This window comes from Mobula hypostoma, chromosome 14 (assembly GCF_963921235.1).
Source record: "Mobula hypostoma chromosome 14, sMobHyp1.1, whole genome shotgun sequence".
Lineage (NCBI taxonomy): Eukaryota > Metazoa > Chordata > Chondrichthyes > Myliobatiformes > Myliobatidae > Mobula > Mobula hypostoma.
The window spans coordinates 11932298-11944675 of record NC_086110.1 but is presented as its reverse complement, the minus strand read 5'-3'; the positions used below and the strand labels follow the sequence as shown (position 1 = coordinate 11944675).

At 39.6% G+C, this 12378-nt stretch overlaps 1 protein-coding gene across 5 annotated transcripts in view; it reads right to left on the bottom strand.

Moving 5' to 3' along the window:
* Positions 1 to 12378, bottom strand: part of csnk2a2b (casein kinase 2, alpha prime polypeptide b) — a 51315-nt gene that overhangs the window by 27949 nt on the left and 10988 nt on the right. For all 5 annotated transcript variants that reach the window (XR_010020281.1, XM_063066683.1, XM_063066682.1 and 2 more), the window contains exon 2: positions 7488 to 7599. Coding sequence is in view for 4 of the 5 variants with exons in the window: in XM_063066683.1 (XP_062922753.1) it covers positions 7488 to 7599 (112 nt within the window). In the remaining variant the exon portion in view is untranslated. The remainder of the gene's footprint in view (positions 1 to 7487; positions 7600 to 12378) is intronic.

Below are 12378 nucleotides of genomic sequence, written 5' to 3'. Positions count from 1 at the left end.
TGCTGTCACTGCAGTCAGATAGACAGCATGCCCTTGATTACATGGATTACCGAAATACCCCACACAGCTGCACCACATCTCTGTGGACCAGGTTTGCAGCTCTTTAAGATGGCCTACTGATCCCAAGGTCATGCAATTACAATATCACAATAATTCAAGACGTTAATTTTTGGTTAATTTTGCTGAGATTAGATGGGTGCATATAATGAATTCTGTGGCTTCCTGGTAAAAAGGGCACTAACAGCTCTATGTACACTTTCTAAAAAGATGCTATGGTGACAGTGTTAATAAACATCAGCTAAAAGCAAAAAGCCAGTTCCCAATATGTACAAAGTGCAGGGTAATTATGAGGAAGCTGAAAACTGTATTAACTAGGCTAGTCTTCATAAGAGTGCTAAATCTGACTTGCACATGCAAACTAGCTACTCCCAGCTGCAATGATCTTGAATCCAAATGCCAACCATTTTATATCTGACAGATGAACTGATTTCCATAGCATTTAATGCCAGCAGTCAACTGCAGTCAAAATTGTTCAATGACAGTGAAATATGTAGAGTAACACACATAAAATGCTGGAGGAACTCAGGTCAGACAACATCTGTGGACAGGAATAAACAATCAACATTTTGGGTCAAGGCCCTTCATCAGGACTAATTTTTGTATAGTATGTGTATATGTATGTAAATATGTAGACCTATTTATTTGTACAAAAAGAGGATTAGAATTAAATATGCATATTTGTCCCAGAGTGCGGCAACACTTGCGGGCTACCGCCAGCATATCCTTGGCTGTGTTGGTCGTTAACACAAATGATGCATTTCATGTTTCAGTGTACTGTATGTGTGATAAATAAATATAAATCTGAATCTACTCATCACATTCATATTGAACTCGTGTCTAAAACTCAGTATGTTGAAGACTCTTGGATAAATCTGAAAGTGGTGGCGACTCCTTTGTTATTTCACAAACCAGCAACTGGTGCCAACAGGTTTCTGCCCATTGCATACACTGCATGACAGAATCAGTCACATGGAAATATGCAGAATGGGACTCATAGGGCAAACAGAATGGGATGAGTTGGAAGAAAATAAGAAATAAATACCAACTAAAAACTTCTACTATTGGTTCAAGTATTGTTTAAATGAAACACAGATGGCATCTGGTTGAGTTAGACTTACCATCATTAGAACTACTGCACTGAACCCACAACCTTGCCTCATTTTGCTGATGGCAAGCTTTCCTGGAACTGTATTATTTAAAAAGACAAGCTTGAAAAACCACTAAAAATAAAATGGTCTGAAATACCTCATTCTCCCCACCCAATATATACTGGGATATTGCAATCAGATTTAGTTAGAAGAAAAAGAAATCACATGAACTCCATTCTCATCATGTTCCTTTGCTCACATTTGCTGAGCTAGTTCAATTACAGATCCATGAGTTGCTTCAATTAAATCAGGCATTCTAAGATAAAACACAACTCCAGCAAAAAAAAACAAACAGAAAATGCCTTTTAAAAACGCAAACAACTTCTTGCTTTTCATAACAGCTCTGACTTTGGTAGTGGGTTTAGTTTTTTTTTTGTATAACAAAAAATATTAAGGTTGAACAAGTTAGGTCTTTATTCTTTGGAGCATAGAATGTTGAGGGGGGACTTGATAGAGGTATTTAAAATTATGAGTGGGATAAATAGTTGACGTGGATAGGCTTTTTCCATTCAGAGTGGGGGAGATTCAAACAAAAAGACATGAGTTGAGAGTTAAAGGGCAAAAGTTTAGGGGTAACATGAGGGGGAACTTCTTTACTCAGAGAGTGGTTGCTGTGTGGAATGAGCTTCCAGCAGAAGTGGTTGAGGCAGGTTCGATGTTGTAATTTAAAGTTAAATTGGATAGATATATGGACAGGAAAGGAATGGAGGGTTATGGGCTGAGTGCAGGTCGGTGGGACTAGGTGAGACTAAGAGTTTGGCACGGACTAGAAGGGCCGAGATGGCCTGTTTCCGTGCTGTAATTGTTATATGGTTATATGTTATATAGTTATATTTCAATATTATAATTTAATCTAATTTTTTATGAATACAGGGTTTGTGATTGTAACTATATTTTTAATATAATGTATTTGGTACTATTTTGTTTCTTTTGCCTTATAACATAAGTATTCTTGTATTCTGTATTCCTTTATGTAGTAACTAATAAAAATATTGAAAGAGAAAATGCCAAGTAAACAAAATTTAAAAGAAATACATTGCCAATGTAATACTGTTTGAAATGATACAAACTGGTAACCTGAAATAAACAGCACTCTTTTCTTTATGACCTTTCATTTTACTGTGAACCTGATCATTGGGATCACTAAATAGTTTAGTGTTTTGCCAATTTAATGGCCTTCCCACTGAGATCTCAATTAACCAGCTACATTACATGCTGTGTTACCCAATGCCACTCCACATTTGTTCTGCATCCCAGAATCATTTGAAAAACATTCTTCTGATGGTGTCAACTGTTCACTGTGGGATGGCTCTATGGGCAACTGATGCTCTCCACCACAGAACACCCCTCAATCATGTGAACCTTCACAGTGAATGTCAACAGGCTAAACTCTCGGGGACAAAGAAAGGATCAAACCAGAGCTCAGTTCAGCACTCATTCACAGTGCACACAATGCAATCTAAACAATCCCATCCTTTTGCTTCTAACTTGTGCCTACAACACCAGACGACATATTTCTTACTGCCTTATGAGCTAAAATCTATTACATGATGATTAAAGTCCCCATTTCCACTCCCCCCTTGCCCTTGAACTTAAAACAGTAACTACTCAAACAATGGTTTAATTTCATGAATAGGAGTTTTACTGTTCAAAAAAATAAACACAACTATACCCGTGCCCTAAGCAGAATTTGCTAGAGTTGTTCAGGAGGGTTTAAACTAATTTGGTAGGAGGATGGGAAGTGGAATGATAGTGCCAAGGATGGGGTATTTGGTTTACAAACAGAAGCAGTGTGTAGTGAGACTCCTAGCAAGGAGAAGCTGATGATGGGGAAAAACTGTGGTCAACTGGATGAGCTGCAGTGTAAAAGGTAGACAATATCGAAAAGGGTGAATACAAGACTGAAGTAGTTATATTTGAATATGCGCAATATACAGAATAAGGTAGATGAACTTGTAGTACAGTTACAGACTGGCATGTATAACGTCATGGGCATCACTGTATTATGGCTGAAAGAAGATTATAGCTGGGAGCTTAACGTCCAGGGATACATTGTATTAAAAGGACAGGCAGGGAGACAAAGGGGGTGGATTAGCTCTGTTGGTAAAATGAAATCAAATCATTAGAAAGAGGTGACATAGGGTTGGAAGGTGAACTGCAAGGGTAAAAATACACTGATGGGAGTTATATACAGATCCCTAAACAGTAGTAAAGATGTGCTCTACAAGTTATAACAAGAGATAGAAAACGCATGCCAAAAGGGCAATGTTACAATAGCAGTAGGGGATTATAAGATGCATGTAGATTGCAAATTACATCAGGTTGGTACTGGATCCCAAGAAGGAGAATTTGTAGAATAACTACAAGATGGCTTTTTAGAGTAGCTCATGTTTGAGCCCACTAAGGGATCGGCTACTCTGGATTGTATGTTGCGCAATGAACTGGAATTAATTAGAGAGCTAAAGGTAAAGGATCCCTTCAGAGGCAGTGATCATAACATGATAGAATGGACCCTGCAATTGAGAGGGACAAACTAGAGTTGGGTATATCAGTATTACAGTGGAGTAAGGGAATTACAGAGGCACAAGAGAAGAGGCTGGCACAAATTGATCATAAAGCAACACTGTCAGGGATGACGGCAGAGCAGCAACGGCTGGAATTTCTGGCAGCAATTCAGAAATCTCAAGATATATGCATTAAAGAGAAAGTAGTATTCTAAAGGCAGGATGACATAACCATGGCTGACAAGAGAAGTCAAAGCCAACATAAAAGCCAGAGAGCAAAAAAAAAGTGGGAAGTTAGAGGTCTTGGAAGCTTTTAAAAACCAACAGAAAGCAACTAAAAAAGTCATAAAGAAAAAGATGGAATAATGAGGTATGCTAGCCAATTACATTTATAAGGATACCAAAAGTTTCTTCAGATAAAGTGTAAATAAAGGCAAAAGTAGATGTTGATCCACTGGAATATGCTGGAGAGGTAGTAAGGGTGAGGGGAAGGAGATGGCAGGATGAACTGAATAATGTATATTGCATCAGTCTTCACTGTTGAAGACACCAGCAGTATGCCAGAAGTTTGAGAGTGGCAGGGGGCAGAAGTTTGAAACTGCCATTACTAGGTTAAAGGTTCTAGGAAAACAAAGCTCTGAAGGTAGATGAGTCACTTGACCAGATGACTGAAAGAGGTGGCTGAAGAGTTTGTGGAGGCATTAGTAATGATCTTTCAAGAATCAACTGATTCTGATAAAGTTAAAGGGCAATTTGTCTGACATCAGCGGTTGAGAAGATGTTAGAAATGATTGTTTAGGATAAACAGGATAAAATAGGCCATAGTTAGCATGGTTTCCTCAAGGGAAAATCTTGCCTAACAAATCTGTTGGACTTCTTTGAAGAAATAGCAAGGATAGACAAAGGAGAATCAGTTGATGATTTGTACTTGGATTTTCAGAAGGCCTTTGACAAGGTGCCACACGAGTTTGGTTCACAAGTTAAGAGCCCATGGTATTACAGGAAAGATAGTAGCATAGATAAAGCAACACACTTTATCAAAGTTGCTGGAGAACGCAGCAGGCCAGGCAGCATCTCTAGAGGTACAGTCGACGTTTCGGGCTGAGACCCTTCGTCAGGACTAACCGAAAGAAGAGCTAGTGAAAGATTTGAAAGTGGGAGGGGGAGATCCAAAATGATAGGAGAAGACAGGAGGGGGAGGGATGGAGCCAAGAGCTGGACAGTTGATTGGCAAAAGGGATATGAGAGGATCATGGGACAGGAGGCCTAGGGAGAAAGAAAAGGGGGAGAGGGGGAACGCCCAGAGTATGGGCAAGGGGTATAGTCAGAGGGACAGAGGGAGAAAAAGGAGAGAGAGAGAAAGAATGTGTGTATATAAATAAATAACGGATGGGGTACAAGGCAGAGGTGGGGCATTAGTGGAAGTTTGAGAAGTCAATGTTCATGCCATCAGGTTGGAGGCTACCCAGATGGAATACAAGGTGTTGTTCTTCCAACCTGAGTGTGGCTTCATCTTGACAGTAGAGGAGGCTGTGGATAGACATGTCAGAATGGGAATGGGATGTGGAATTAAAATGTGTGGCCACTGGGAGATCCTGCTTTCTCTGGCGGACAGAGCATAGGTGTTCAGCGAAACGATCTCCCAGCCTGCGTCGGGTCTCACCAATATATAGAAGGCCACATCGGGAGCACCGGACGCAGTATATCACCCCAGCCGACTCACAGGTGAAGTGTTGCCTCACCTGGAAGCAATGTCTGGGGCCCTGAATGGTGGTAAGGGAGGAAGTGTAAGGGCATGTGTAGCACTTCCATTGGCTGATTAGCAGAAGGCAGGAGTGGGAATAAAGGGAGCCGTTTCTGGTTGGCTGCTGGCTCCAAGGGGTCTATGCTAGGACCGCTTCTTTTTATGTTACATGTCAATGATTTGGATAACGGAATTGATGGCTTTGTGGCCAAGTTTGTGAACAAAAAGAAGATAGGTGGAGGAGCAGGTAGTTTCGAGGAAGGAGAGAGGCTACAGAAGGACAGATTAAGAGAATGGGCAAAGAAGTCGCTGATGGAATATAGGGTATGGTCCTGGCCTTTGGTACAAGAAATAAATGCACAAACATTTTCTAAATGGATAGAAAATACAAATATCTCGGTGCAAAGGGATTTGGGCATCCTGGTGCAGGATCCCAAAAGGTTAATTTTCAGGTTAAGTTGGTCGTGAAAAAGGCAACTGTGATGTTAGTATTGATTTAGAGAGGGCTAGAATATAAAAGGATGCAATGTTGAAGCTTTATAAAGCATTGATGAGACCTCACTTGGAGTATTGTGAACAGTTTTGGATCCCTTAATCCAAGGACGTTGGAGAGGATTTAAAGGAGGTTCACGAAAATGACTCCAGGATTGAAAGGCTTTAAGTGTTTGATTGCTCTGGACCTCTACTCACTGGAATTCAGAAGAGTGACAGGTGACCTCACTGAAGCCTATCGAATGTTGATGTGAAGAGGATGTTTCCTATTGTGGGAGAGTCTAAGACCAGAGGACAAGGCCTCAGAATAGTGGGGTGTCCCTTTAGAATGGAGATGAGGAGGAATTTCTTTAGTCAGAGAGTGGTGAATCTGTGGAACTCATTGTCACAGGTGGCTGTGGAGGCGAAGTCACGGGAAATATTTAAGGTAGAGGTGGATAGATTCTTGACTAGTCAGGGCATGAAGGGATGTAGAAAGAAGGCAGGAGACAGGGGCTGAGAGGGTAAATGGATCAGCTGTGTTGAAATGGCAGCGCAGACTCGACGGCCAAATGGCCTAATTCTGCTTCTATATCTTATACAGTAGTTTTATAATCCATTTAAAGTTGCAGTTATATACTTCTACAAAAACTTTTGAGATTTGGTTCCAATTCAAATACAAGTTGCCTGACAATTTAGATTAAACTTTCAAAATTTCTATGTCTGCTGACAAAGGACCATTAAGGACAAAGGGATAAACAATCTAACCAAGTGGAAAATACAACAGAAAAAGGAATAACCTGGGAAATGAGAGTTTATTCAGTTTGGATGAAGAACAGAAAATCGACGATGGTAGCCACAGGGAACCTGATAAACTAATCCCTAAAACATAGGTAATAGTCAGGTACAACAAGCAATTAGAAAGACAAAAATCTCTCTGAGAATAAGTTGTCACAGCCAGATATCCAAGATTCTGAGGGTGGGTGCAAAAGCTCATTTCCTCAGACTGTAAATTGCAGACTGTCACAGGAAAAGGGTTGGCCTTTAGGTCTGAGATGGAGCAATTCAGTTTTTGAGGAATACAAGTCTTGGAAATTTGCTCTCTCACTGCACTTGGTTGCTGAGCTTATTTAAAGCTAAGATGAAGAAACATGGGACTCCAGGAGAATCAAGGGATAAAGAATACTAAATAATCAGCAGAAATGGTAGCATGTCAGAATTGAATGAACAGCAGAAAGCACTCAGTGGTTTGTAAACCAATTCCCACTGCTATTTCATGATCGATTTTAATCAATTTGATCGAGAGCACAGTGCACACCACCATGAACCAAACTGCTGCTGCTCAGGCTTATTCCAAAACAAAATAACGCATGCAAGGGATCTTTATCCTATTTGTCCTCATTAGACTGGGGTCCAAATCTGAATTTTAAAAAATCCGGCCTCCAAGCCCAAGGATTTAAAAAGCAACAGTCAAGGAAACAATAGATACCAGATTGCCCTACCGCCTACAATACTGAAACACAGGGTGAGCAAAGATAAACATAAAATGCTGAGGCTTACCTTCAGTATTTTGACAACCGTTTTCTCATTGTTTGTTATGTTAATAGCCTCAAATACTTCACTGTATTTCCCGCGACCAAGTTTTCGCACCAACTGGTAATCATCCTGGTTACTGTAGCAAAGCAAAAGAAAAATCACTTTTTAAAAATTATTTGAATGTCTGCAACATGCGACTCATTTGTTGATCTGTACTTATGGTTGATTAGTCAAAGACAAAGGACAGTATCGGGCAATTAAAGTTTTGGTCTATTATTCAACACTCCCCTGCTCTCCCATCCCCACCCACCAGCACCTCACTCTGCTCACCCACCTTTACTCTGAACATGTAACATATCATTAATTCTGCTCCCATTCCAAAGAAATGAGGTCTTACCCTACCATCCTAGCTTCAACACATACGGCACTCACCTCAGTCCTCTTTTTGCCTCAGAAATTTATGCACAAGTAACCATAAAGGAAATGTAAAGCTAACATTTATCACAACCCAAACAGGGTATTAGAAAGTTAACCATGTGATGTCCACTTTACTCTATACAAATGAGCAATCAATTCCATCGAGAAGGACCCATCTTCTACCTACATTCCTTCTTTCCACAGCCATCCCCACAACATTCTCCCTTCACTGATCCAGCATAATTTTGAATGTTGACATTGCTTCTAACACAAATAATCTCAGAATTATATTATCCCACAAAATTGTATTAAGAGATTTCCCCTGCTTTATTTTAATAGATTTTAAATGGATCTGTGGCCCCGACCTACTGATATTGTTTGTTGCTTCTCTACTGGCTGTGGGCTGTGACCATCAGACATATTGAATTCTGAAATAATTCCACTAAAATGTGCAATATTTCTGCAATGTCAATGGGTGACAGCTCCAGTGAGAGTGCGCCCACGAACTGCACAGGACTTTTACTGTTAACAACTCAGTTCCATCAAAACATTATTCAGTGTAAACTAGTTAAAATTCTTGCAGTTTTTGTTCGGAATTCAGGAAGGGTGGTAGGTTTCTTCTCTAACCATCAAACAAACATGACTCCTGCCTTATGCATTATCAGGCTTTGAAGACATTGGGGCATACTGGAATGGAGACAGAGTGCCAAAAATCAGCTTGCATGCTTCCCTTACAAGTGAGCACCAGATTGTGAACCTGGGTCAATAACTTGCATGTGGGAAGGAGGAAAAAAAAATCCAGGAATTACTCCAACTGGGTCATGTACATTTCTCAGAGAATACATCCTACACACATCTCCCTCAGAGAGAAACAAGCATAACAAAAAGAAAAAGTCTGTTCTAGAAATAATATCTAGGGTGAAGTAATCAAAAGCTTAAAATGAGCAAGAAAAAGATTAGCTATGTTTTAACACTTTGTAATGCAACACATGGACACAGGCCTAACAAATCCCAGCTTGTATGATTCTGCTGTTCAAACTTTGTATCAGCCCTTTAAGATTTTTCCAAATATATGTAAAATAACTGACATCTTAGATTTAGGCTCAACTAACTAATTTCAGTGTATATGGTAAAACAACAGAAAGCAGGACTCCTATCCAAATCCACAAAGCTTACCTGCCAGTAATCTCCATCCCAACACCTTCAATAAAGGGTAAAACAGAGTAGAGTACTCAAGGAAGCCTGTGCCTTCACACAATTATTTTCGCTACCTTTCTTACTATAATATTGCTCACACTATAGTAGACCTAGTCTACAAGAAAAACTGTTCTACATGCATCACTTCCACTCCAGAAATAAAGTTACAAGTCCCTGCAAGAACAAATTTCCTCCTATATACAACAATGCAAGTCTACTTCAAAAGGAATCTGCACTATCTTTCAATGCTCACTCCTGAAAATGTTTATTTGGCTCCTGAGGAAAATTTTGCTTTTAAAATTCTAAGGGACTTTGTTCAGATTCCCAAACATTTGCAGGAAGCTTTTGATCATTTTTGGCTCCAAACAATTGTAACAAAAATTATTTTTCTTGTTTACACAATTGATCATGAAAAGCTACCTGTACTAAAAGTTTTACTTATGTAGCCTCTTGCAGAATAAAGGCACTTCACCACAAGTACATTTATAGCTCCTCATCAACACTAAATAGAGCAAACAACTTACAGATGAGAAGGTAACAATATAGTTTTGTTTTCAGATATCGGTGAAAGGATACACATTGACTGGAGAAACTGGAAGAGTATTGCCATCTTTACTTGAAATTTTGCTATGTAATCTTATTCCTATCTGTAAATGAAGGCAATGCCTTGCTTTTATACCTCAATTCTGGTATCCTTTCTCCTGAGAGAGGGGACAGTATAGATTTACTTCACTAAAAATGCAATGGGGGTATCACAATCTCAAAAGAATGGGCAAACCACTTCCGAGTGAGATGAGCAGAAACGTGTTGGACCTTTGAACCTTCTTAAACCAAATTAGTCCTGACGAAGGGTCTCGGCCTGAAACGTCGACTGCACCTCTTCCTACAGATGCTGCCTGGCCTGCTGCGTTCACCAGCATCTTTGATGTATGTTGCTTTAATGTCTATTAATTTCATAACTGAATGATAGATCTCCACTCTACCCAGATCCCTAGATTCCTACAATGTCTGACGTTTGAGGTCAAAAATTAGCCATAATCTTGTTTAATAGCAATGCAGGCTCAAGTTTCCCCAACTAGGCTAGTTCTATCATTATATCTATCAGAAAAATAAAAATTCTGACATTGAATCTCAAAGGTTCAATGGATAGTACTGAATAATATCCCAGGTTATTGGCAAATTGACTTAGTTATGTATGCACCATTTTAGGACCTTTAATTGATATTCATCTGCCTTCCAAAGTACCGTAACATTGTGCCAGCTCAGTGTTCCCTTCTCAGCATGTTTTGGTACAGAAGATTGAGTCTATTTTACTAGACCTTCTGGCATCTCCATTAGAAGCTTTCATTTAATAAGTGCATCTCCACTCCAGGGTAAAATATGACACTCGTTAGGCAAATCTGCATTCTATCACTTGACTACAGAGTTACTAGGAAGCAGGAACATACACCTCTGCACCAATTAAGAACTGGCTGCCAGGAGCAACAAGTAGAGGAGAAACTGACTTTCATTTACTGCTCTTCTTCCTAGCAGCAGAAAACAAACCAAATTCCCTTCTAATACTTGATCACAAATAATTCATGCCAAAAACAAAAAGTTAATTATTTGACCTGAGAGGGATGAAACAGAGGAATTTAAGAATAGAATTCCACAGCTTGTTGACCAGATGGCATTGCAATGATGGGGCACAAGGAGCTGAACTAAGGACCAAACTGATTGTGCAAAGAGGGAGAGTGAAGAGAGAGAAAGCTTATGAATAAAGACAAGGTCAGCAAAAAAACATTAACCAACAAATCTGGGCTAAGCGAATGAGCAAAGTCAGCAGTCAAAAAGATGACCAGGACTAGGAATACTATTTCCACATTTACCCAAACTCCATGTAAATATTTTACTGAAGAATTTATAGATCCCCATACTGTATGGGCAGATATCAAAGCAGACAAGAACCTGTTAGAAGCATGCACCACAGTCATCGGTTTCCTACCTACCAAAAGCAATCTTCTAAACTTCTGACCCAGGTATTGCACATTAATTTCATCGTAAACTGAATGGCAGGACTCCAGATATTGTAGGAATCTAGGAACATGAATAATTCTAACTTTTCTCTCTCAAACCATAGGACAATTTCTAAAGTCAGATGCATCAGTATTACAGTAGTGTAAAGGGAATTAGAGGCATGAGAGAAACTGGCCAAAGTTGATTGGGAGGGGACACTAGCAGGGATGATGACAGAATAGCAATGGCTGGAATTTCTGGGAGCAATTTGAAAGGCGCAGGATGGATACACCTCAAAGTACTGGCATTCTAAAGAAGATGACACAATAGTAGCTGACAAGGGAAATCAAAGACAGCATAAAAGCAAAGAGAGGGCATATAATATTCTGAAAATTAGAGAGAAGTTAGAGAACTGAGAAGCTAACAAAAGGCAACTAAGAAAGTCACAAGCAGCAAAAAGCTGAAATATGAAGGTAAGCTAGTCATAATTAAAACAGGATACCAAAAGATTTTCAGATTAAATATATAACGCTAGACAGAGAGTAACACTGGAGAAATAGCAGACAAACTTAGTAAATATTTTGCATCAGTATATATTGTGGAAAAAACACCTTGCCAGAAATTTAAGTGTCGGGGGGCAGAAGTGATTAGGGACGCTATTACTAACGAGCTGGTGCTTGGGAAGCTGAAAGTTCTGAAGGTTGATAAGTCACCTGGACCAGATGGACTATTCCTCAGGGTTCTGAAAGAGATAACTGAAGAGATTGTGGAGGCACTAGTGTTCTTTCAAGAATCACTAGATATTGGAATGGTTCCAGGAGACTGGAAAATTGCAAATGTACTCCACTCTTCAAAAAGGGAGGAGGCAGAAGGAAGGAACTTACAGACCAGTTAGCCTGGTTTTAAGGAACTTATAGACCAGTTAGCCTGGCTTTAAGATTTAAGTCTATTGTTAAGGCTAAGGTTTTTAGGCACATGATGAAATAGGCCAAAATCAGCATGGTTTCTTTAAGGGGAAAATCTTGCTTGACGTATGTTGGAATTCTTTGAGGAAATTACATGAATAGAGAAAGAGTCAGTGGATTTTGTTTACTTGGATTTTCTGAAAGCCTTTGACAGGGACTGCACATGAGGATGCTAAGCAAGAAAAGAAACCCCCAAGTATTGCAGTAAAGATACTAGCATGGACAGAAGATCAGTTAACTGGCAGGAGGCAAAGAATGGAAATAAAGGGGGTCTTATTTAGTTGTTTGGAGGTGAATAATGGTGTTCATAGGGATCACTGTTGAGACTGCTTCTTTTGATG